This window comes from Aspergillus saccharolyticus (genome assembly GCF_003184585.1).
Source record: "Aspergillus saccharolyticus JOP 1030-1 unplaced genomic scaffold BP01scaffold_8, whole genome shotgun sequence".
In the NCBI taxonomy this organism is placed as follows: Eukaryota; Fungi; Ascomycota; class Eurotiomycetes; order Eurotiales; family Aspergillaceae; genus Aspergillus; species Aspergillus saccharolyticus.
This window is the reverse complement of record NW_020290618.1, coordinates 285,445-308,336: the sequence shown is the minus strand read 5'-3', so window position 1 is coordinate 308,336 and position 22,892 is coordinate 285,445. Positions and strand designations below refer to the sequence as shown.

Here is a 22,892-nt window from a genome sequence, read left to right as displayed (position 1 = left end):
CAGCTCATTTTACTCTGGTCTGGGTTTCACCGTACCTCAGCAGAACACTCTACTTTCGAAATATAGGCAAGCATGGCATCCATTCACGGCAGGGTCACGGTAAGGCCCCAATATCACAACATCAGTAGCGGCGATATAGGATCAGGTCATTGGCAGTGAAGCACACTTTTTGAGGCATCCTGAGTTAGACTTCAAGGCATGGGCGTACGATTTGTAATGCGAAATCACAAAACATTGAGTCAACTCCAAGGCGCGGCCGAGATAACCATGTAAGGGAAACATAAGCATCGCTACATAACCCTTTCTCCCTGCTTAACTGCAACAATGAGCCCCTGATACAGATCTAAACCATGATACTCGACCTGCTTGAGTTGGAGCCTAGCGGGCTCGATTAACTCTTTCCACTGCGCTCGAGTCCTTTCCTGCGACCCGAAGTTAGCAAGCATCTGCAGGTCCATGGCGTTGAGGGATGATAAGATGGCTCCGCTTGTTGCCTTCTCTATTGATGAATTGACAAGCGGTGTTCTGCATGTAGGTGTCCAATTTGTCACCATGAGAACTACTGGATTGAGTCTAATTGGCCATCCCCCAGGCTGCCGAAGCTTTCGACAAATGGCCCGGTCAGATGGGCCCAATGAGACGGTAAGTTTGACAAGCACGCTCCTGGTGTGGACTACGCCCTCTCTTCTAGACGTGACTAGTGTATAAATGTATAGGGCTTCTCTCTCGCTCACAACACCGACAAATCCATGTACGAGCTCATGGCTGATGACCCCGTGCGAGGCGCTTGGATGGCGGAGGCGATGAGCGTCTGGGCCTCCAGCGAGATGTTTTCGGTGTCAAGAGTCGTCGATGCATACGACTGGGGTAGCCTAGGAGCGGCCACCATCGTCGACATCGGAGGCTCAAGAGGCCAGGTTGCGGTAGCTGTAGTCTCGAGATATCCAGCAATGAGGTTTATTGTGCAAGATCTCGAATCCACCGTAGCCGGAGCAGAGGCCGCCGACCGTCCACCCGAGCTGACCGACCGTGTGAGCTTCATGGCGCACAACTTCTTCTCTCCGCAACCGATTGTCGCCTCCGCGTACTTTTTCCGCTGGATTCTGCACAATTGGTCGGACAAATACTGCATCAAAATCCTCTCTGCGCTGGTCCCCTCGCTGAAGCCGGGGGCACGGGTGATTGTGAATGAGATCTGTATGCCCGCGCCCGGGGAAGCCTCGGTATACAGAGAGAGACTGGCCCGGTATGTTCCTCCTTGTTGTTTCGTTCGTCGTGGGCATGGATGAGCTGACATGTCGCGACAGTAAAATGAGCATGGGGATGTTTAGCCTTTTCAATTCCTATGAGCGGGACATTGAGGACTGGACTCGGCTTTTCCGCGCCGCGGACACCAGATTCCAGCTACTCGGGTACAACTATATTCCAGGGTCTGAATTGGCCCTGATTGAATCTTACTGGACTTGATTTCTCTGCTAGTGCTGTTTAGAACAATGGCTTGGACAGTGAATGCATGCAAGAGTCGCAGAAGATTGACCTATTAGCAATGACAATGAAATCAAAGCCTGCCTTATGATCAAGCTTTCCAGAACGTGAACAGGTTCAAGAACTCCACTCCACCCCAGAACCACCACTGTGATCGGTTTTTCTCGCCTGGCTCGTACGCAGCAGGTGTCATTTCAATGGCCTTGATAGCGATGGCAGTAGTCAAGCCCCTATTCCCAATCCCTCACACCCGTAGATTCATATTTATACACCCAGTCAGCTGGGAACCCGCCATCCTCACACTGTATATCCCGCAATGCTCTCTCGTCATGGGTATTGAACATCGCGAGCATGTTGCAGCGTAAAGGCGCATAGCTAGTGACACCGAGTCACTATGAGCGCCAATTCGTTCACGCACGTGGTCGAATGAAAGAGGTAACAGTCGACCGCGGAACGTATCATTCGTCAGGAACACAGAGAGTCGGGCCACCAAAGTATACAAGAAAGTGTCGGGACTAGTGTAGTAGGACGTGCCCTGGAGGTGGGCTCGATGGCGAAGGACATCTAGCACCCAAGTTGAAGGTGGCCTGTAAATGTGTCTCTCGACCATTCTTGGCGAAAAGACTGAGGACGTTTACACAGACAACAGGGTCAACTCGTGGCCGGCTTGGAGCAAAATATGTCTTGTGAAGCGGGATCAGTAAAGGATAGAGAGGATGCTGGGCAGACGGTCTCACCGGGACGATTCCATTCTTGTTCACGAGGCGCAAGATCTCATTCATCACATCATGAACATCGTCCCTCAAGACAGAGAGCACTGATAGTGCAGTTGATGTAATGTTCAGGTCAATTGGGAAGGTGTGTTGTCAACTGTGGATCCCCTGGCGGCAAATATTACGGAAGATCATTGCGGCCACTCGGCAAATGGGAAATCTACTGGTAAAATCACACATGAAAGAATAAAAAATATAAATGATTTTTGACTATCCCTAGTAAAAAAGAATAATAAAAGTATTCTGGAAGTGAATAATAGTATATTGAGTCTTTTAGAAACCCTAAATACTCTAATAGATGAAGAGGGGTGAATAAATTACATGATTTAAAGGCTTTTTTATGGAGGAGGGCTAAGGGTTGGCTTACAGAGTCTGCGGGCGGGAGGGCCCTAGGGAAGGAGGGCCGGGGGAGAGAAGGGACTCGGGGGGACCGGGTTACTAGACGGTTCAAGATATTCTGTAAGCACGAATAAGCGAGCTTATGATCAAGACTACTCCGCGTTTAGTCCAACAACTTGCGTCTTGCGTTTCTAGCTTAGGAAAGGATGATATACAGTCTGCTTTGAAAAGAGCGCTGTGCTGCACGCAAGGGTCAACTCGATGACCCATACACTCCCTGGCCACGCATATTACGGCTTGCAGTGAATGCTCGCAAACCACTCAAAGCTCAGTCATCGTCGGATACAATGTTTCGTTGGGAGAAGATATCAGGTACAGTCTCCCCTTATGTCCAGCCATCCTCAAATAAGCTACAGCCTATATTGCATTGCTCCATATTCCTTTTCTCTCGTTTCAGCAATTTGTAAATCGCATGGCGAGGGAGGGTAAGGCTAGACCTACAAAGTCACCTTCCCGCTCCTTCTCCATTTCCGCTTCAATCTTGCCCATCCATTCATGCACTACTGTCGGAATACCAGCCATTCGTCATTGTGCGTTTGTCTTTTCTTTATGGTTGCCTTTGCTCTTCCAACTGCTTGTCAGTGCCAACAAGAGCACTTTTAAACGACGGCGAAGTTGATTTAAGACGCATTATCATGCTACCAACCCAGAAAACTCCTTCGCAACCATGCCTGCCGGGCTCTTCCCTTCCGGTACTCATTCTACTTCTACATCTTGATGCCCGACGAGAATCCGAGACACATTTCAATCACCGCAGAATCGAAACTACGTTGACACCGTTGTACTCATTCCGCCCCGAACGCAAGACATCTCCCCGCCTAGCAGCCGCATCCCACTCCTCTCCCGTCATCTCCCAGTCGGGCGGAGAGTCACCAGGAAACAAATGCCTCAAGATCTCGCCCACCACGACAACTATCATGCGGGCCGAGAACACCCGCGAAGACGGGCATTTCATCGCCCCAGCCGCAAACGGAATCCACGCGAATTGCTGCGATCCGACGAGCGACGAGCGGACGTGTTTGCCGTCGGCCTTCAAGAACCGGCTCGAATCAAAGCGCTGCGCGGTGGAGCCCCAGTGGACCGGGTCCCGTTGGATGGCTTCGATGTCGACAAACCTGGGGATGCGACTGACACGGCGGACGGGTGGGTAGAGGCGAAGAGATTCGTAGGCGATTGCTTGGGCGAGAGGGGGGAGCGGGTGCGCGGCTGGGCAGCCTCGCAGTGCGAGAAGATAGTCTGGGCTGCTTGGGCCGGGCTGGAGGACCGAGAGGATTGTGTACAGGTTTGCTCTCCAGGGTGCTTCGAAGGCGGGAATGAGGAGGTTGAGTGGGTTGAAGTCGTCGGGGGACCCGGAGACGGAGTAGAGGATTGTCTGCGCGAGCTCTGTCGATACTTGGTGCTCTGTGAAAAGGTTCTGTAGAGTCTGAATCAGGGCGTCTACGCGGCGCAGCAAGTCTTCTGGGATTTCGTGGACGGAGGCACCGGTCAGGAGGAAGAGTTTGCCATGGTGCATAACGTGGTGGATTTCGTAGGCGATCCAGCTGAGCTGCTCGTGCGGGACGTCGTCGATGTCAAAGAAGGTCTTGAGCACGGCAGCGAGCGATGTGTTGAGGCTCATATGTCTCAGATCGGCCGTGATGGTGTCAGTGCCGTTAGGCCACGAGCGTCGGCATAGAAGAGGCTTCGCAGCTCTCGCCACTGTACGAGCGACCGCTACCCATGCACGGTCGTCCACCTGGGCAATGGCCTTGTACACTGCTTGACGATAGGAAGATTGTACTGCTGCCGAGTCGCAGACAAACGGATTACTGACACTGAACAGCCTCTTCATGATCGGCGCTCCCGGTCTCGCAAGACGCGTGGCAAGAGTGGATCTCCTTAGCATCGTTATCGTATCCTCGCCAGCGTCAACATCTAATTTTGATCCGGTCAATGGGCCGTGGGCCGATTTGCGCGAGAAGAGAAGAAGATAACTGGCCAACGCTCCCATCAAGAGCGCAAGAACCACAATCGGCTCGCTCATGGTGTGCTCTGATCAGTGGTTCGATGACCAATCGTGAGACCATTGTAGTTGGAGAGGAAAGCTTCAACTCATGCATCCGGAGCTTGTTCCGTAGCTGGTGGTAGCTGTCGACGAAGTGGAACGGCCTCTAGACCCACTCAGTTAAGATGACTCCACGTTGTCCGAGTAGTTCCTCGTCACTGTAAATGTGTACTAATGTGCAGCATGTTATAAAGAGCTTTCGCTCAGGTGCGTTATAGACAGTGATGAAGGCTCGAAGAAACTTGAAATTAAATGGGGATGAAATGTGCATATAACCATTGCAGCGGCTATTATTCCTGTTGTTACATGGGCCAGACCCTTACGCGACAGTCGAGGCTTGGCAGTAACAAGTGACTGGGGATGTCAGACACAAGAAGTGGCCGATCTCCGCAGGACCGCGACCTTTAGCCTGCTGACTGAAGAAGATATGATTTTGGGCCAGCGCTATCACAAGCTTCTGTGCTACCTCAGGGCTCGTGAGAATGAAGCATCCGTCACTCGATCGTGAGTGGGGGAAGAGGTTGGAGAAAAGGACATACACCTAAACTCCATACTGAGCCCTTAGTCATATGCATGGAATGGGATGACTATCAAGATATTTGCTTGGCATGATGTTTGTCACTTTCATGTGCACGTGAATGTAGCATGACGGAGACAATTTACATGAAGCGATAGTATTTGAGTTGGCCCAGAGCGGAAAGCGACAAAAGTTACGACACTTAGGGTCCACGTACTTCAGACTGTCGGCGCTGGCCCCCATCATGCACCCGCAAGAAACCTTCATCCAAACTTTAGCTGTCCGCAACAACGGAAAAACAGTTACAAAGAACATTACACCGGCCACCAAATCACGAATTCTAGTATTAAAATCAATTCTCCTTCCGAGAGACTATAAACACCCCAGTATTACCCAGAGTCACCGCTTAGCAGTCCTCCTCATCCTCCTCAGCAGCAGTGGTAGCAACACTCTTCTGGGTGGTGACGGTGGTGTGGGTGGCGCTGTCAACGGTGATGGCGGCAGATCCGCTGCTCTCGTAGCCCTCAACGGCAACGATCTGGTAGTTGAAGGTGCCGAGTTCCAGACCCAAGCTCTCCCAGGCATCGAAGTGGTTCTTGGTGGTGACGGTGCCGCCGACGCGAGCGTCATCGCGGATGGACCAGTACTGCTTGAAGGTGCTGGTGCCCTCAACGGAGGCGGCATCGGTACGGGTCGATTCGTAGATCTTGTAGGTGCTGCCGTCGCTGGTCACGGTGCCCAGCTCGGTCAATCCGCTGGAGGGGTTGTAGTCGCCGTAGTGCTCGACGATGTAATACTCGACCAAGGGGCTCGTGGTCCAGCCGTAGACGGAGAGGTAGCTGTTGCCGTTGTCGACGGGGGTCCAGGTACCGGAGTAGGTGATCTCACTGATGGGCGTGTCAGACGTAATGGCGGTCGCAGGAGATGGAGGCAGCATAACTTACCGGTCGCTGCCGGTGCTCCAGCCCTTGCCGGCAACAAAGTTACCAGCGTCGCTCCATTCCACAGAGTATTCGCCGGCGTCGCCGTTGGTGTAGGTGACCGAGCCTTCGTCATTGGTCCAGAAGGAGTAGAAGAAGCCGTTGCTGGTACCCTCGCTGGAGGAGGTCAGGCTGCGCTTGGCCATTTCCATGAGAGCCAGACGGTTCGGGGCCGCCAGGGCGCCCGAAGCGGCCGAAAGAGCGAGGAGAATGTTAGAGAGCGCGACCATTGTGGTGGTAGTGAGAAGGAAATGACAAAGAATGTAGTGAGTGAGCGACGGTGCAGGTAGTGAGTGGACAAGAAGCGCTGCTTGCGGCGCTGGAGATGGATCGCCATAGCGAGTGTATAAGTACTCCCAGCAGGAGTGCAGACAATTTGAGCAAGGATCAAATAAGGGAGACAGCGACGTCTGTCGTAAATTAAATTTCGTGGTTCGGGAGCTCGGAGGCGCGCTCCTGAATCATCCTAGTCGCCCTCTTGGGTTTCATATTGATCTCCCCGCCCACTTTTTCTCCGCCGGCCCGTCGCCAATGCGTCCAGCCCGGAACCCCCCACAACCACAACCAGCCATGGTAGCGTAAACACTGGTGAAGAAAGTGGGGCACCACCGGTATTTTTCAGGGTGAGGAATGGCTGAATAGTCGACCCTAATCACGTTCATGGTGATGTCCTCCGACACGGACGTCAACCTGAATCAAGCACTCCGCGGTACTTATTTTAGCACATGGCTCAATGCCGAATGAAAGTGAAGAGCCCCATTTCTCGAGTAGTCTACATCATTGGCCAATAGTCTGGCGACTGGATCAAATCATGACAGGAAGCTAAATCAAATAAACCGAGGTTTCCGAAGAAGCCCACATTCAGGGGTCGACTGACGTTTCCAGCATAGAAGAGGAGCCTGGACTGAACCCTGCAAGAACATGGACGGCGTCACTTGAAGACCAGCCTTGTTCTCAGGCAATTTAGAACAACCTTCATCGCCGTGTGAGGCTCTTTGGATTTCCCCTCTGAACATAAGGTGCACAACCGGAGCGGGAACGAAATCGCATCAAATCTGTGTTTCCCATCGTTGGTCCAAATCAGCCTTGCACGACGTTAGACCTCGATAGGTAGATAATGTGTTGTTTATGGTCGAGCAAGACAATATATTTATTCTCAATTGCAATACGAATTGCAGTCTGTGGACCACTAGCGGGTTTTCTGATCACTCCCCATTAGTCGCGTTCTCTACATTGACTATCGATCCCAAAGTATGGGTCAGCATTGAACCGAACTTTAGCCAGAAATAAGCAGGCGACACCAGTGCGTCTCCTCGTGCTGTTGCCAACGTCTTGCTGACCTCTGTGGCGGGTCCGGCTTTACGGTGTATGCCCGATTTAGGGAGGGGGTCCTCGATGGCCATCAACACACTTACGCTGTAAGAATCAGTTTGTCTTTGGGGCGTTCTGGGATCCAGATCGTCTCTCTCATTTCATGCCTCAATAAGCTTTTAATCTACAGTTTCCAGGACTTGCCAGCAACCATCATGTTATACTCCAACTAGGATAATATCCAAGATCTGTTCAGGATTTGATACTGTATAAAGCTACAAAGTTTATGTACATTGCTCTAGATCTATCAAGCACCCAGTTTTCGGTCACAGATGCGGAACATAAACCGACCAGCTAACCGTGCGAAACGCCGACTCCGGCAATTTCGGCAGCCCAATGCAGTCCTCAACCAGTATGTAACCCCGTCCCAGGCAATACAGCGCACAGAGCACTGTGGTCGGCAGCAGCACGCGCAGAGGCACATGCGACCGGGGATTCCGGGACGGATCCAAGTTGCGCATTCGGATGGCCAGACGCCGCCAAAAGTCCCATTTGCGAGAGACTGGTGGGGGCGGCGGTGGCCGCTGCGGCTCGTACCAAGGCAGTGAACGGGCCTTCTTCAGCTCGCCCGGGAGAAGGACCTTATCGCAATAGCCGGCATGGAGGCCGGCGACGATGGTGAAGACGAGGTTGTAGATGCTGGCGGTGCGCCAGAGGATGTGCTCGGCTCGGCTGGGGAAGTGAGAATTCCAGGCGAACATGAACATCACACCGACAACGATAAGAGTCGGAGTCGCGACGATATCGGCTTGTAGGTCGGTACCCAGAAAGTTGTCGCTGGGAATGCGGTTTCGAGGGCGAGCGGTCATGGGGCGCGAGAAAATGGAAAGGTGCATCTTCTGGAGTAGCCGAGTGTAGTGGCGCCAGTGGACTTGGCAGAAGGAGACGTCGTGGCAGGCAAAGTCTAGGGGAGTCTCATGCCATGGCTGGTCTGGATAATCGCAATGCTAGTGGATGGCCCTTGTCAGTGGATCGGAACCTTGATCAGAGTCAGGGAGAAGGCATCGAACCTTTTCCCGGATGGCATCGATTGGCGTTTTGGTTGTGATCGGTATAGTACTGCTGATGTTCGATGGTTTATGCTTCCAGCTGTATGAGGTCACTAGAAATACCACCACAAACGAGATGGTTGTGAGCTCGAGTGTTGTCAAGAAGAGGCCCTGGGCTACACGTGTGGTGCTGTTCACCACAAACCATAGTGTTTGGCATGCTGCGATCACGCTGGGGCTCAGTTAGCTTGACTCTAGTCATTCACCTCAGTCAAACCCACCGAGAGAAGCCGTCGGATTTGTTCCGATCCTTGATATCATCTTCTGTGACCTCTGGGTAATCTATATACTTCTCCTTGACCAAGAAAAAGAGCTGCTCCGCGTTGACAGGAAATGGGCTGTCGATTCCCTCCCCATTCAGCACAAATCCTCCCATGTCAGCATAGAAGGCATGAGTCAGTGTCCATGGGATTGTGGCTTTGCCTTGGCTGCTGTTCTTCATGCATTCGAAGCTCTAAAGAATGTCAGCAATCAGATCGAGTGGTCGCCGACCGAAGATGCTGACATTAACTGATGCCCGGGCGGAGGACCACTGGCCCAGGGCAAGCATGAGTAGGAATTCAGGCCCTAACAGCCCGATTGAGAAGAGGTGCAATCGGTCCCGTAGACGATCATACCAGCGGTCATTACGAGCAGGGATATTGGGCAAGACAGCCGTCCAGCAGCAAAGAATGATAGTCAACAAGCAGGTAGAGATAATACTCCACGTTCCACGCGTATAGGGCTCGTCCACCCATCCTTGTTGAACCACGGTTAACGTTGTATTTCCCGTCATCGTAGATGCGACCGTCGGAAACAGTTGTAACGTCTGAGGTCTGCTTTTTGGGAGAGGGCGGGGCTGGTGTGGAGTTCATAAGGCACCGGACCGTGCTGGTCTCCATGTAGCCGCCCAGGCTAGCCTTGTGGGGAATCAGCTGCCGACTAAAATCGAGTAGCGATGTGCTTACTACTCAAGCTTGTTGTGGCAAAGCAAGAAAAGTCTGAATCAGACTGATTCAACATTGTAGCGCATGATGTCTCATCGGACCCGAGCCTAGCTCCTTCATACTTCATACTTCGAGCTGTGGCCGCTTCCACCGGTTCCCGTCCGCCAGTCTCGGGCCGGACCGTCACAATACTCCATTTGCCTATAACTCATGAGTTCAATACAAATGGATAACAAACCGCTACGGTTTACGGTAGCGTCATGATGCACTACTCCGCGCGCGAAGGGGCCTGAAGCGTAATAGGTCTCTTGAGCCAGGCAGTGCAGAATGGCTGTGCTGTCATGAATGCCGACTGTAGATTCAGACCGCCGAGCCTTGAATATCGGATTCGGTCTGAATACCTTGACCTTTCAAATCGATCCTGGCTGTGTAGTCGGTCTATTTGCAGGAATAGTTTATCTTATAAGACTTTGCGAATGACTGAATGGCTACGCAGCGGCTTTGAGTTCTTGCCTCAGGCAACAACTTTGGCGCTTGGCCTGACGAATGGCTGAAATCTAGGATCAACGCCAATGGGATTCTACTATAGTCAATTTGGTTTCATCCTATTGCCTTTCTTCTGAACGGAATAACACACAGGAGCCTGGGTTGAAAGTACCAGTTTCGGTCACTGTAGTATCCAGGTGCAAAAATTGCTGAGGATCATATGGAGAAAGCGCGGCGATATGTATGAACATAACGGGCCCTTTGGAGAAAACGTACCAACCTCTTGGAAAACACGCCTCTGTATACTTATAAACAAGATTTCATATCAATGAACAATCTGAGGAAGCCACAGTATCAGAAACAATCGACAAGTTCGTCTTCAGAGTTCTGATTACGACCTTCTTGTTGTCCGATACCCAGATATAAGACACACTGGCCATTTGAACCACGTACTCTCAAGTAACAGACTTTGGGTCTGCACAAAAATTACATACCCAACTACCAGGTAAGATCCAGCCAGGCAGCAACAGTGACATGCAAGGTTATCTCCGTGCAACCCGAACCCAGTTACTCCGCACACTTGAATGCAAGGACCCCGCTTTTCGCATGCCCCTCCGCTCTGTGTCTTCTTACTTAAGTTACCATTGAAACAACTGCCTACAATCGCGGAAAGGGCACAAGAGTCTCTCATTTAGTGACCCTCACGACTACACCACAGCAAGGCAAGCTACGTGATCAAGAACAGCAGCAACATGACGATCACCGAGCCTATCATCGCCACCGAGGCGCTTGTCCTTCACGAGCTCCACGGGCCCCTCGTCTGGGAGACACTGCACATCTACGACCTTCAACCCAACGAGATCGTAGTTGACATTCAAGCCACGGGCATCTGCCACACCGACCTAATGTTCATGGACGGCGAAATCCCCAGCCGACAGCCCGGGGTCTTCGGCCACGAAGGCAAGCACCCGAGCAAGGCCCCCGTCCCATACACCCAGTTACTAAAGCCCAACTTCACCAACTAGGCGCAGGAATCGTCCGTCAAACGGGCGAGAACGTTACCCATATCCGTATCGGCGATAAAGTCCTCCTGTCTTTTGACTTCTGCGAGCGCTGCGACAACTGCGTCGCCAGACATCCTGCCTACTGCGACGCATGGAGACTCCTGAATAGCTCGGGCCATCGGGAAGACGGCACCTCTGCTCTGCGGACGGTGACAGGAGAGGGGGTATGGTCTAATTTCTTCGGGCAGTCGTGCTTTAGCAGGGTGGCGGTCGTCGGAGCGCGGTGTGCGATCCCGGTGCCGGCAGAAACAGATCTCACGATGCTGGCGCCGTTGGGGTGTGGTATACAGACGGGCGCGGGAGCTGTGCTGAACGTGCTGAAAACTCAGCCGGGGCAGAGTGTCGCGGTGTTTGGAACGGGGGCAGTGGGGTTGGCGGCGGTGATGGCGGCGAGAATTGCGGGCGCAGAACCTATCATTGCGGTCGATGTGCAGGAGAGTCGGTTGCAGATGGCCGCAGAGTTAGGGGCCACTCATACGATCAATGCGAAGAAGCAGGAAGTCGTTCTCGCGATTCAGGCGTTGACCGGGGGTAAGAGCGTGCAGTTGGCGGTCGAGTGCTCCGGAGTGCCTGCCGTGGTGTCGGATATGCTTGCTTCGCTGTGTGCCCGGGGGCGCGCGGTCTCGGTGGGCATGACAAGCGTAGCTGATAATGTGCAGATCAATCTCTTTGCTCACCTGATGGGTGGGAAGGAGTACATTGGGTGTGTTGAAGGCGATGTGTATCCGCCCGAGGTATGTTTCATAATCTTGTAGAAAGTCCGGTGAGTCGACTGACTTCAATAGTTTGTGCCATGGCTAGCGGATCAGTATTCTCGAGGGAAGTTTCCCGTCGATAAGCTGATCAAAGTATACAAGGTCCGGGATTATGAGCAGGCGTTTGCGGATGTCCACGACGGGAAAGTTATCAAAGCTGTGCTGGATTGGACAGAGTAGGCCATGTTTCAGATAATCTCACTTCGTATAGCTCGGCGTGGAGCAATCGTCGCCTCGTATAAAGTGGGGTGTAATTATAGCTTCGTATAGTTCGGCGAGGAGTAAACTCGTCTCGTATAATCCAGTGTCGAGTAATCATTACGTCTGTGCGATGTGAAGTGTTGGGAAGAGTTGCAGTGATGATTGTTAGTCGGGCTATCAAGCCGGTGGCATGACCCGGAAGACAATGCCGGGATTTGATATGACACTCAGGTCTGACAGTCAGAGCGTTGATGAGTGATTACTTATGTACGGCGTAAGTGAGGGCAGCCCTAAGCGCAGGGAAGGTTACTTCCGTGAATTAACCGGCTGGGCAACGGGCAACAGCCTCAGTGCGGGACGGGATTTGCTTAATCAGCTGAAGAAACCGCCGCCGGGGAGTTGTGCGGGGCTCTGTCCCTCCAACACATCGCCACATTATTGACAGAAGTCACTGATTTCGAAGACCTATCGATGTGTCTGACGGGCTTGTTTCATCCACCCATTCCTCTATTCCGCTTCTCCGCACTACCAAACCCCGGATCATGGTACGATCGAGATTGATACTGTGTTGCAGAGAGGCGACGACTCCTCACGACTTTCACATCAGCAGAGCCCGATTCCGTGTCGGCCGAATCGAGCGAGGATGAGGACTTGGACATGACTCGGTCAGAGTTCGGGGATGGTGCGCTGCGAAGATATAAAAAGGCTACTGTGTTGCTGTCTGTCTCTCTCTATTATCAGCATCACCGGTACAACAAGCCTAGCAAAGCATCACTGCTCTCATCAATCAACTATATCCATCGCCATGGCCCCCGTTCTCAAGAAGTACAAGGCTGCCGCCGTCAACGCCGAGCCTGGCTGGTTCAATCTGGAGGAGTCCACTCGCCGGACCATCCACTGGATCAACGAGGCCGGAAAGGCTGGCTGCAAGTTCATTGCCTTCCCTGAGCTCTGTACGGCCTTGACCGTTATCCATTCATCCACGTACCACACTAACAATGCCAGGGATCCCTGGATACCCCTACTGGATGTGGAAGGTGACCTACCAGGAGAGCCTCCCGCTCCTCAAGAAGTACCGCGAGAACAGTCTCGCCTCGGACTCGGAGGAGATGCGCCGCATCCGTGAGGCGGCACGCGCTAACAAGATCTTTGTCTCGCTGGGCTACTCGGAGCTGGACCTGGCCAGCCTGTACACGACGCAGGTGATGATCTCCCCAGAGGGAGAGATCATCAACCACCGCCGCAAGATCCGCGCCACCCACGTCGAGCGCCTGGTCTTCGGAGACGGCACCGGCGACACCACCGAGTCGGTCATGCAGACGGAGATCGGCCGCATCGGCCATCTGAATTGCTGGGAGAACATGAACCCCTTCATGAAAGCGTACGCCGCCTCGCTGGGTGAGCAGGTCCACGTTGCTGCCTGGCCCCTATACCCCAAGACCCAGACCCGCCAGCACCCTGATCCGGCGACCAACTATGCCGAATCGAATGCAGATGTACGCTCCTTCTCCCTTCTTCTAGACAAGCCCATCTGAGACAAAGTGTTGGGTTATTGATACTGATCAAGATGGCCCAGATTGTCACCCCCGCCTACGCCATCGAGACGGGCACTTACACTCTCGCCCCGTGGCAGATGATCAGCGCCGAGGGTATTAAGATGAACACTCCCCCCGGCAAGGAACTCGACGACCCCAAGCTCTACAACGGCCACGGCCGCATCTTTGGCCCCGACGGCCAGAACCTGGTGCCCCACCCTAGCACCGAATTCGAGGGTCTTTTGTTCGTCGACGTAAGCCGCTTCTTCCCAGGTTTCTTTTTGTTCGAAAGACTAGGCAGACTAACGAACATGGCTTAGATTAACCTGGACGAATGCCACCTTTCCAAGGCTCTTGCTGACTTTGTGAGTATCTCCCTGCTTCCTCGCTTCCAAAGACGCGTGCTAATCACAAGTAGGGCGGCCACTACATGCGCCCCGACCTGATTCGCCTGTTGGTGGACTCCAATCGCAAGGATCTCGTCGTGCAGGAAGACCGTATCAATGGTGGAGTGGCGTACACTCGCACTGTGGACCGTGTGGGACTGTCAACTCCACTGGATGCCCCTGGGTCTGCTGAGGAGAACTAAGGGGGACGAGCTGAGCGGGGCTTGATTAAACTCTCCACTGTGTACTTTATTTTAGAATGAGCGACGCTTTCTGTTCGAGTATCAGAATTCTTTTGTAGTCTCTCTCTATTCGCGGATCTCTTTTGAAAGGAGCGAGAGCTCCTCCGCGAAGCATCCGCAGTGACCGGCAGCACTCGCACCCGAAAAAAAGCTTACCCTCCCAAGTCAACGGATTCCTCCAAAACACCCCCTCCCCTCCGACATATCCTTTGAAACACAAGACACCCAATTGACTGACTATTGTTGCAGTTACCTTGGGCGACACCCCCCCCCCCCCCCCCCCCCCCTCCAAAAAAAAAAAAAAAAAAAAAAAAAAAAAAAAAAGCACAACCCGCCCGATCGCCTCGCTTTTCATTCATTTGAACATTGTTAGGGACGGAGATGAAGCATCAAGCACAATCTTCCTATACATAGTAGCGACGATTGAAGGAACAGGAATGGCATGAAACGGACGCCCCATATTTTCCGCGGTTCAAAGCAGGAACGATCAACTGTAAACCCAGTTACTGAACCGATGGAGATGAGTGATATATTCTTGCAGAAGGTCCCACAACAGTGTGCACTTCCAACTAAGAGTCTTCCTATACATTCTCTGACCCCTTCACCTCCTTCCTCCGATCATGAGTGCCCCAGCTTCGGGCGTGCGACTATCATAGTACAGCGACAGCTTACCGTAGACCTGCGCGGCCGCGTAGTTCCACGTGGGACATCTTGCTTGTCGAGAGGGCAGTATCCTTTGAGTTAAAATACAAGTTGAAAATGTTGCACGTACGATCTAAGATAGAAAGCGCTTGTTCTTATATCCGGGTCTCATTGTCCACAGTGTATGGTATACTTATTCTTTGTCCGATGATGACAGTCCCAAAAATGGTGGAGATCGTTCCTGCACATCTGATATGGTTATTTGTGGGGCTTCCCTTGCATTTAGCATCGCCCTCGCGCACCCGATCCGGTCTAGCCTCAGGTAATACCCATGCGCTCCGTGAATGCAGAGAGTAAGCGACAATACACGCATTGCTCACTGGAAGTGTCCAGGAGTGCAGTCACGGGCTCACAAATGAAGGGTTGCCAGAGCCCATAGTTGAGGCGGTCGAATGCCTCTTGGGGGGCGGCCGAGGGAACTTGTTCGATGCTCTCAGTGTCGTTGAGGACGTCTCCAGACAGGGCCTTGCCTTTCTTGGAGATGGAGGCTTCTTGCTCGAGGGACTTCTTGTGGAGGTCGGTGAGGTGTTGGATGTGGGGCGGAGCGGATATGGGGTCTGGAGATGACATGACGAAGTCCTTAGCTCTGGGCTTAGCTGATGGTTGTATCTGCTAATGTGAACATCAGAGGAAAGAAGTGAGGAGATTTACTATAATGGAGGACAGTTAGTACTAGTAAGTCGAAGGTGCCATGCGGGGAGATGGCATGCGCAGTAGAATGAGGGGTTACCGTTTCTTGGCATTGGAGACAATGACACATACTAATTGAGATATATTTACCTAGTGGACGATGGTTGGCGGTGGCACTACTCAACATACTGTGCAGTACAGTGCACTTTCTTCTCGAAAACACAATTGAACATGTTCTCTTTGCTTCAAAACAATGATGCAAGCATTGAAACAGTAGTGATGTACTGTCCAATCCGTTAGTAACAGTCACATAGCAGCACCTTTACTATGCCCACACACCGATGCTCTTGCAGAGATTCGTAGCTGGGAAAGTCCATAAGAGGACGGTTATGCTTGCAAGATACCTACTAACTAATAGGTCAGCATACAGCACCTGCTCAGGTATCAAAGTTTGAGCGAACTGTTAGTTAATTTGATCGGTAAAAATGGTTGAAATGGATTTTCTCTCCTCGAATCAAGGGGCACGCAATGATCGAGATCGATTTACTTCATTCTAGGTCACTTAAAAGGACAAGGCTAGAGCTCTTCCAGTTGCCATCACAAAGGATAGTTTTAGACCCAGCCAATCAAATTTCCGTTCTTCATGAATTGCACTCAGTTGGTAGGTGGACGAAAGACATTCTCAGCTAACGTCAGCATCACGAGCACATGATGCACAATGCCAAAGACACCAATGCAAGAACACAAACACCGGAAAGACACTCGGAATTATCTACTCTAGATATCCTTTCAAATCATTAGCAGTGTGCTTGGCTCATTGCGCAAGATTGAGACCGCTGACTACAGCCACTCTGCTAGTCATTCTGAAGTGATGGTTTCGAAGCGGGCTGAGAATGAATACTCGCTCCAAGAAAGCTGCGTCATAACCAGGCTCTGGACCCATTTGTCGTGTCCCCATAGTGCTCACAACACTACTGAACTAAGAAAAGTCTATTTTTTGGAGATATTCTTCCAGCAGATCCCGAGTTTCAGCAACGCTTGACACAAGAAACGCACTGACTGGCTGGTCTACCGTGAATCACCGACCTGTCCCTGGTCCAGCCTGTACTCTTGTCCCAGGTACAGTACAAAGCCATCGAGTAAGAACTTGAAGATCTCTCCCGGATAAGTCGTCTGGGCGCCCACCCAGTCGGTTTCAATGTGATGACCACAATATGTGACACAGCCTCACAGCCATACTGAATCTACCCAACCCGGCTACTTAATTCCCGCCTGTACCATCTCCTCGGGATTTGCTCCTTGGCCCACTATTGCCCTCGGATTACCAATCACCACCGCAAAATATGCGATCAACCACCAATGATCTCGGTAAAGATTCCGAGAATGAATCTCAGAAACTTCTCTGCGCCGTTCTATCGATTGGTGGGCCCCTGTGGCAGGCAACTTCAAACCCCGAGTTTCGAGGCGTTAGCGCCAGGGCCCGAACCACCAAATTCTTCCGGGATTTGGCACTTTCGCGCGGGATTTCATGCTCTTATCGGGGATTCTGGAAAATATATCCCAATCTCGTTGCTGAACAAGATGAACTCACTTCAACCTTGTTTTCTCTGTCCAAAAGATAATCCATCTAACTGGCGCATGAATCACGAACAACGCACCACAGTACAAAGTATGGCGGAAGTAGAAACCCCGAAAACGATACCGGACGCCACCCGCCCTGGACATCGGAAATTCAGCAAACCGCCGGTTAAAGTGGCCTGCCTTGCTTGGTATGACTTCCAACCTCCAGTTTATTCTGAATCGATCGGCAAAAGGAAGTGAATTTGCGCTGATAGCCATTCAAAAACAGTCGTTCACTCCGGATTCGATGCGACGGACTCGAACGATGCGCAAATTGCGTCGCAAGAGAGACAGCGTGCTGCTATGTCGCCAGCAAGCGCGGGGGCCCTCGGCTCCGCAAGCGCAAGCGGGCACTGACACCAGTATCAGGGTCGATGGAAACGTCGTCAGCTTCGATATCGAATGACGAGCCGGGGATGGACGGGTTGGGGTTGGGAATGAGGATGGATTTCTCTGGCTCGGCGTCTGGATCTGGGCCGTCATCGCAAGTATCGCTGTCGCAGGAGGAGGATGAGGGTGAGTAGATTCTATTTCAAGGTGGCTGAAGGGCGTCGTATGCATGGCAAGGCTAACGGAAACAGTCTGGCTGGACCAGTTATTCACCCTCGGCGCCCCTGGTGCAGGACTCCGGAGCATCGAGAGCTCGGTTTCGGAGATTGAGCAGATCTTCGATGAGATCTTTGCGAAGGATAGTGTGCGGATACCGTCCGAACCAGAAGAGGTTGCTGTCGAGCCAGATCTCCTGCAGACGTATGCCTCGAATGAAAATATGTAAGCATGACCCCAGATGTGGTGGACTTGAGCTGACCAGAACAGGTTGGACGCATATTACGTCTTTATTCATCTGTACTGTCCCCTTCTTCCTCCCCCTGAACGACTCCCTGTGCGCAACAAGCCCACCTACAGCCCGTCAACGTACCGACCGTCTAGCCCACTAGCACTCGCGGTGTGTGCCATACTAGCGCTGATACCCCATCCGGAAGTGCGGCAGCCCTCGAAACCGGATTATGTCAAGCTACGACGGGAGATGGCTCACTCGTACGCGCAGTCTGCTCTGGAAGCTGTGGAGGCGGATCTGGAGCTGCTGGATTCAGCATCGGATCCGTCGCGCGCCTTGTCGGAGGGAGTGGCGCGGTGTTCGCGGGAGCCGTTCCACGTAAAGGTGCCCGTGGAACTTGAAGCAGTATTGGCGTTGGTATTGCTCAGTAGCTACGAGTATGCACAGCGAGGAAATGTACAGAAGATGTGCAATCGGGCGGGGCAGGCGTTGGCGGCGGCTCTGAGTATGTCATTACACGAGACTATGGAAGAGGATGGCTTTGCGGAGGCGCGACGGAGGGCGTGGTGGATGACGGTAGGTTTCGTCTGCTGATTCAAAGAGATCGAGCTGATGAATTAGTATATGACGGTCTGTCAAGGGTCAATTGTGAGCGGCATGGTACGTATAGCTTGCCTTCAGCTTAGAATGTCAGTATCTGATAGCGGGAGCCTCCTGTGATCAACTTGTATGATCCTAGATTTGTGACCCCCTATCCAAAGGTAAGTCAACCCTCTCTCGGACGATAGGGATATACTGACAGCGCAGGGCTGGAAAATCCTCATTGAAGCACAACAAACCATACTGGAGGCCACGACTTTCATCCACGACCTCAACCTCACTGTGAGATCGCAGTACAAGGCCCCATGGATATCAAAGCGCATGATGGACCTCGACAGTCAAATAACCTACCTCTTACATCCCTGCCGGGCATCTTCACCTTCACTGCCCCGGTTTCCACCTACCCCGACCGATTCCCCAGAAACAATAGCTTTGCAGAGCATAAGATACATAGCCGAAATCAAACTGCATAGGTAGGACCACTGTCAAAGCCTTGGCGAGCAGCGCTAAACAGATTTCAGCGCCCGCATCAAAACCCACCGCTTCTGCGCTTTCCAAGACGCGGCCATCTTCCGCCGCCGTCACTGCGACCTCCATGCGACGGTCGCTCTGACAAGAAACACATCTGCGCACACCTGCTGCAGTCTCCCCATGGCGCAATCTCAACCGCAACCTCAACCCCGAAACACTCGGATTGCCTTCCCCTTCTCCAGCCACGCCTCCTCCAAGATCTGCCTCCATGCCGCTCTCAACATCACCAACCTCCTCGACAGCCTCCCCTATCCGAACCCGAGCAACGAGATCCCGCTCACTCGACCCCCTTATCTCTCACGGCACTCTCGAGTCGAGATTCCCAGGACGATGCCATCATTCGCTTGCTGCGCGATGCAGGCGAGCTATGTGATGATGATGCTGGGGATGAAGGCGAGGGGGAGTGTCAGCGCCCCGAGCAACGCGGGAGGTGGAGGAGGCAGTGGGAGGTCGCTGGACGGGTTTGTAGAGGAGTTGCGGCATAGTCTGCGTGGGGTGTGGAAGGTTCTGGGGAATTATGCGATTGCGTTTGAGGCTGTTGGGGGGATGAGAGGTTGGTCTTCTCTCTTTGTTCTGCAATGAACTTCGCTGACGAGTCATGAGTAGATGAGATTGGGCTGTCGATGGGTTGGTTGGAGTGACAATCATTTTCGGACCCATGTGATGTCGAAGGGGGTGTTTGGGGTTGCGCTGAGGTATCGTGTCCAGATAGAGACGTGACTATGATGTTCAAGGCTGTGTGATCTAAGATTCCCTCTACAGCAACACAACGCAATATTGGCGATTGAACTCAATGAAGATCTTGATGAAAGTAAGTCACTTTCTGGTCTGAAGAGTCACGGGTCCAGCTCCAAGCGCCCCATTGTTGACGCCCAAAACGGAAAGGGCTAAGCAAGCAGGCCCGCAGGAACACTCCAGTTAAGCCAGTGTGTGTCTCGAGAGGGCAACCCCTCACCCATGGAGGAACTACCTTCATAACACAGCTCTTATTCACAGTTATCAGTTGTGAATCTAGGGATCTGTCGCTATCACAATTCTTAACAGTGAATGGACATCGCAGTCTATCTTTAGCTTCGTTCTTAATTCCAGAATCACGCATAATCAAAGCGTCTCTTTTGCCGGGTTCTCAAATTAAATAGCCACAGCCACAAACCATCATCACTGCAAGCTACCGTCTACATTACCATTCTTTACCGGAAGAAAGCCACCACTATATCTAGTCATCCAGCAATGACGCAGCCAGCGGTCACTGAGTCGGAAGTGAAACTCGAGTGCCCTCACGAGCACCAGAGCTATCTCTACCAAGTGCCAGACCAAACCCAGCACCAGCTCCAGCACCAACACCAGCTACAACTGCAGCTGCAGCTGCTAAACCCCTACACTACTCCGGAGCCCGTCCTGCTTTCCCCAACCTCGGCTTCCACCAACCTAGCAGATGGCCACGCATTGCACCGCACCCCTTCGAATTACTGCCACATGCGGGACCGAATCTACTGCACCGTGATCACCGATGGCAAGCGCTGCGGACGGCACTTCGAGACGATGAACGCGCTGGCGCGACACCACCAAAAACTGCACGACAATCTGACGGATCCTTGCCCGTTCTGTGGGCGCCGCTTCTACGGACGGTTCTCCTGGGGGTTGCATATGGAGAAAGAGCATGGGATATCGCAGCCGGGGGGAGTGAATATCCACGAGCAGGAGGGCTGCGAAGAGAAAGGGTTTCAGTTATTAGCTTATGGAGCGAGTGGAGATGTTCTAGGGGCTTGACAGATGCGGACTTCAACCCAAGCGTAGCATAGATACTCAATTCGGATGAGGTTGGTCCTTGGTCCATGGTTGGGGGAGTCGAACATCGCTAGCCGCGGGTACCACGGAGGAACGTGAGTGTTTTACCTTTGTTGAAGAGGATTGAAGTTTTCTCTTTTCTTGGTAGTGTAGTATATGCAATTCGGCAATGAGGATTTCCATACATGTCAAAAAAGGATCGAACGTGCCATTATCTACTGTAGCCCGAGCTAACAAAGAGGAAATAGAAGTACCTTTCCCTCTCCATCAGAATAGGAGGCTTGACAATGGACACAGGAGATATCCTCTCCATGTCAAAGTGAATAAGTCGAGTGCAAGAGCTACCTTGGTCGTCTCCAACAAGGGGGACCGTCGTCGTCTGCTGCCGCAATTTAGGTGAATTCCCGTTCCTCTATCCGACAATCTCTCCAGAGATCATCGGTATAAATAGGTCAATCTGGACCCGACAAAGTACCAATCACAACCACACAGCACCAAAAGTAAACAGACATCCAGACGCTGTATACTTACCATCACCGTGGTGAAGCGAACGCCTCTACGATCGCAGAGACAGACGCCTCAGCAAACACACCCTCTGAAAACCCCCCACTGACAGGATGCCGGGTTCCCCCCATCAACCCAGAATCCCAGGGTCCAGGCCCACATCCAGGACCCAAGCAACTCCACAAACCCCCGAGTCCAACTCACCGCAGGTCGAGGCGAACGCGACTACGCTTGCAGACACAGACACCCCGGCTATCACACCCGCTGGATCGCCCCCCGGCACGGAGTCGATTTCGCCCCGGAGACCGACTGACATGATGTCGATTTCGCCCCTGCCACCCGGAACGCCCAGATCTAGGTCCAAGCCCTGGATGATAACATCCCCTCCACCCGTCGCGTCCTCACCGACACGCAGGAGGAGCAGCCCATGGAGACCCACGCCCAACGTTGTCGTGCCGGCCCCGGACGGAGTATCCCGTGATGTAGGCCAGTTCCAGTACCGACCCAAGCCCAACGGCAGGGTCACCTGCATGGTGATGGTGGTGGACAAACAAGCGAGGCGTCGTCCGTGCGGGGCGACGTACGACTCGCTGCAAGTCCTGAACAGGCATTTCAAGGCAAGGCACAACGATAGCATGAAGTGCGAAATCTGTGAGGAGTTTATACTTCCCAAGACTACGCCGTGGTTGCATCTTGTTGACAATCATCCAGAGCTTGTCTTGACCGATGATGAGCCTAGGGGGAAAGTGGAGGAGGATACGGCGGCGAGCTCGGGTGCCGGAGGGGGCGAGTCGCGGGTCGCGCCTGTGCCGACAGGAGTCCCTGAAACCCCCAGAGAAGAACAACCGGATATCGGGCCAGCGGCTGAGGGTGAACTTGTGGACGGAGGTGCTGAGGGGCGTGATTTGCAGGCCGCGTCTGTGCAGACAGAGGTAGAGGTTCCTGAAGTCATCGGGGAAGGAGAACCCTATGTCAAGGTAGAGCCTGAGGATGATGAAACCATCATCTCAAATATCAAACCCCATGATTCGCAGGTTGCGCCTGTGCAGACAGAAGTCCCTGAAACTCCCAGAGAGGAACCGGATATCCAGCAAGAGCCCGATGCTGAAAACACCGATGGGTATCTTGCGGGCCTCCAAGAAGGCGAGATCCGGGAATCTGACCTGAAACAAAAGGGGATTTGGGACGATAGTTCAGAATCTGAGGAAGAGGGAACACTGGAGGATGATGATGATGATGAATACCTCCTGAGTCACAAAGCCCGCTAGGTAAGTGGCGAGCTTCTGCCTTGAAGACACCGCCGGACTTTCTGCCCCAGGTAGGCCGTGTTCCCCGCGTTTCTAGGATGAATTTATTATTTGGATAGCAGCAACTTTTCCAGCCTTCAGCTGGTGATATTTGACGTTCGATTGATATGCCTGTTTAATTACCAATAACTCGTAAAAACGGCGTAGTGAGCTCCCTTTCCCATAACTATAAACAAATGCTTGCAGGCATCGTCTGTATCATGATAGACATGAACTCTG

General features: G+C 52.6%; 10 protein-coding genes across 10 annotated transcripts; 6 read left to right on the top strand and 4 right to left on the bottom strand.

Moving 5' to 3' along the window:
• Positions 1 to 716: 716 nt before the first annotated feature.
• On the top strand, positions 717 to 1,467 carry BP01DRAFT_292210 (S-adenosyl-L-methionine-dependent methyltransferase; the record flags this gene model as incomplete). Its single annotated transcript, XM_025571683.1, has 2 exons — positions 717 to 1,246; positions 1,308 to 1,467. Coding segments are annotated over 2 exons (690 nt in total), but the record flags the coding sequence as incomplete, so codon positions are not given.
• A 1,938-nt stretch (positions 1,468 to 3,405) lies between these two features.
• On the bottom strand, positions 3,406 to 4,680 carry BP01DRAFT_364139 (uncharacterized protein; the record flags this gene model as incomplete). The annotated part of the gene is made up of 1 exon (XM_025576311.1): positions 3,406 to 4,680. One exon carries the CDS (start codon positions 4,678 to 4,680, stop codon positions 3,406 to 3,408), a length of 1,275 nt encoding a protein of 424 aa, XP_025433111.1.
• A 944-nt stretch (positions 4,681 to 5,624) lies between these two features.
• Positions 5,625 to 6,481, bottom strand: BP01DRAFT_336644 (glycoside hydrolase family 11 protein; the record flags this gene model as incomplete). Its single annotated transcript, XM_025573252.1, has 2 exons — positions 6,163 to 6,481; positions 5,625 to 6,105 (listed from the first exon to the last, which is right to left on the bottom strand). The coding sequence occupies exons 1-2, from the start codon at positions 6,426 to 6,428 to the stop codon at positions 5,625 to 5,627; spliced, it is 747 nt and encodes a 248-aa protein (XP_025433110.1). The 5' UTR covers positions 6,429 to 6,481.
• Positions 6,482 to 7,827: 1,346 nt separating this feature from the next.
• BP01DRAFT_315212 (uncharacterized protein) lies at positions 7,828 to 9,411 on the bottom strand. The gene is made up of 4 exons (XM_025572555.1): positions 9,124 to 9,411; positions 8,840 to 9,054; positions 8,580 to 8,790; positions 7,828 to 8,516 (listed from the first exon to the last, which is right to left on the bottom strand). Exons 1-4 carry the CDS (start codon positions 9,391 to 9,393, stop codon positions 7,836 to 7,838), a joined length of 1,377 nt encoding a protein of 458 aa, XP_025433109.1. The 5' UTR covers positions 9,394 to 9,411; the 3' UTR covers positions 7,828 to 7,835.
• A 1,276-nt stretch (positions 9,412 to 10,687) lies between these two features.
• On the top strand, positions 10,688 to 12,122 carry BP01DRAFT_414549 (NAD(P)-dependent alcohol dehydrogenase). The gene is made up of 3 exons (XM_025579066.1): positions 10,688 to 10,990; positions 11,056 to 11,828; positions 11,880 to 12,122. Exons 1-3 carry the CDS (start codon positions 10,783 to 10,785, stop codon positions 12,027 to 12,029), a joined length of 1,131 nt encoding a protein of 376 aa, XP_025433108.1. The 5' UTR covers positions 10,688 to 10,782; the 3' UTR covers positions 12,030 to 12,122.
• Positions 12,123 to 12,473: 351 nt separating this feature from the next.
• On the top strand, positions 12,474 to 14,193 carry BP01DRAFT_354915 (carbon-nitrogen hydrolase family protein). Its single transcript, XM_025574563.1, has 5 exons — positions 12,474 to 13,003; positions 13,056 to 13,546; positions 13,627 to 13,839; positions 13,906 to 13,950; positions 14,004 to 14,193. The coding sequence occupies exons 1-5, from the start codon at positions 12,856 to 12,858 to the stop codon at positions 14,172 to 14,174; spliced, it is 1,068 nt and encodes a 355-aa protein (XP_025433107.1). The 5' UTR covers positions 12,474 to 12,855; the 3' UTR covers positions 14,175 to 14,193.
• Positions 14,194 to 14,814: 621 nt separating this feature from the next.
• BP01DRAFT_411180 (uncharacterized protein) lies at positions 14,815 to 15,538 on the bottom strand (the record flags this gene model as incomplete). The annotated part of the gene is made up of 3 exons (XM_025578911.1): positions 15,269 to 15,538; positions 15,049 to 15,234; positions 14,815 to 14,927 (listed from the first exon to the last, which is right to left on the bottom strand). The coding sequence occupies exons 1-3, from the start codon at positions 15,483 to 15,485 to the stop codon at positions 14,815 to 14,817; spliced, it is 516 nt and encodes a 171-aa protein (XP_025433106.1). The 5' UTR covers positions 15,486 to 15,538.
• Positions 15,539 to 17,216: 1,678 nt separating this feature from the next.
• BP01DRAFT_411178 (putative C6 finger domain protein) lies at positions 17,217 to 19,656 on the top strand (the record flags this gene model as incomplete). The annotated part of the gene is made up of 8 exons (XM_025578910.1): positions 17,217 to 17,314; positions 17,395 to 17,595; positions 17,733 to 17,936; positions 17,982 to 18,519; positions 18,565 to 18,603; positions 18,654 to 18,704; positions 18,751 to 19,016; positions 19,065 to 19,656. The coding sequence occupies 8 exons, from the start codon at positions 17,217 to 17,219 to the stop codon at positions 19,654 to 19,656; spliced, it is 1,989 nt and encodes a 662-aa protein (XP_025433105.1).
• A 648-nt stretch (positions 19,657 to 20,304) lies between these two features.
• On the top strand, positions 20,305 to 20,844 carry BP01DRAFT_380967 (uncharacterized protein; the record flags this gene model as incomplete). Its single annotated transcript, XM_025577266.1, has 1 exon — positions 20,305 to 20,844. One exon carries the CDS (start codon positions 20,305 to 20,307, stop codon positions 20,842 to 20,844), a length of 540 nt encoding a protein of 179 aa, XP_025433104.1.
• A 469-nt stretch (positions 20,845 to 21,313) lies between these two features.
• Positions 21,314 to 22,634, top strand: BP01DRAFT_411174 (uncharacterized protein; the record flags this gene model as incomplete). The annotated part of the gene is made up of 1 exon (XM_025578909.1): positions 21,314 to 22,634. Exon 1 carries the CDS (start codon positions 21,480 to 21,482, stop codon positions 22,632 to 22,634), a length of 1,155 nt encoding a protein of 384 aa, XP_025433103.1. The 5' UTR covers positions 21,314 to 21,479.
• Between the last annotated feature and the right edge of the window lie 258 nt (positions 22,635 to 22,892).

What these genes read in the sequence shown, in the direction of transcription:
- BP01DRAFT_315212 (XM_025572555.1), bottom strand. Translation starts at nt 9,393, where the DNA reads ATGACGGGAAATACAACGTTAACCGTGGTTCAACAAGGATGGGTGGAC. An exon ending in CCGCCCGGGCATCAGTTAAT is followed by an intron (nt 9,055 to 9,123) that starts GTCAGCATCTTC and finishes GAATGCATGAAG; the next exon opens with AACAGCAGCCAAGGCAAAGC. An exon ending in AAATCCGACGGCTTCTCTCG is followed by an intron (nt 8,791 to 8,839) that starts GTGGGTTTGACT and finishes ACTGAGCCCCAG; the next exon opens with CGTGATCGCAGCATGCCAAA.
- BP01DRAFT_414549 (XM_025579066.1), top strand. Translation starts at nt 10,783, where the DNA reads ATGACGATCACCGAGCCTATCATCGCCACCGAGGCGCTTGTCCTTCAC. An exon ending in CGGGGTCTTCGGCCACGAAG is followed by an intron (nt 10,991 to 11,055) that starts GCAAGCACCCGA and finishes TTCACCAACTAG; the next exon opens with GCGCAGGAATCGTCCGTCAA. An exon ending in GCGATGTGTATCCGCCCGAG is followed by an intron (nt 11,829 to 11,879) that starts GTATGTTTCATA and finishes TGACTTCAATAG; the next exon opens with TTTGTGCCATGGCTAGCGGA.
- BP01DRAFT_354915 (XM_025574563.1), top strand. Translation starts at nt 12,856, where the DNA reads ATGGCCCCCGTTCTCAAGAAGTACAAGGCTGCCGCCGTCAACGCCGAG. An exon ending in ATGCCGAATCGAATGCAGAT is followed by an intron (nt 13,547 to 13,626) that starts GTACGCTCCTTC and finishes AAGATGGCCCAG; the next exon opens with ATTGTCACCCCCGCCTACGC. An exon ending in CCAAGGCTCTTGCTGACTTT is followed by an intron (nt 13,951 to 14,003) that starts GTGAGTATCTCC and finishes AATCACAAGTAG; the next exon opens with GGCGGCCACTACATGCGCCC.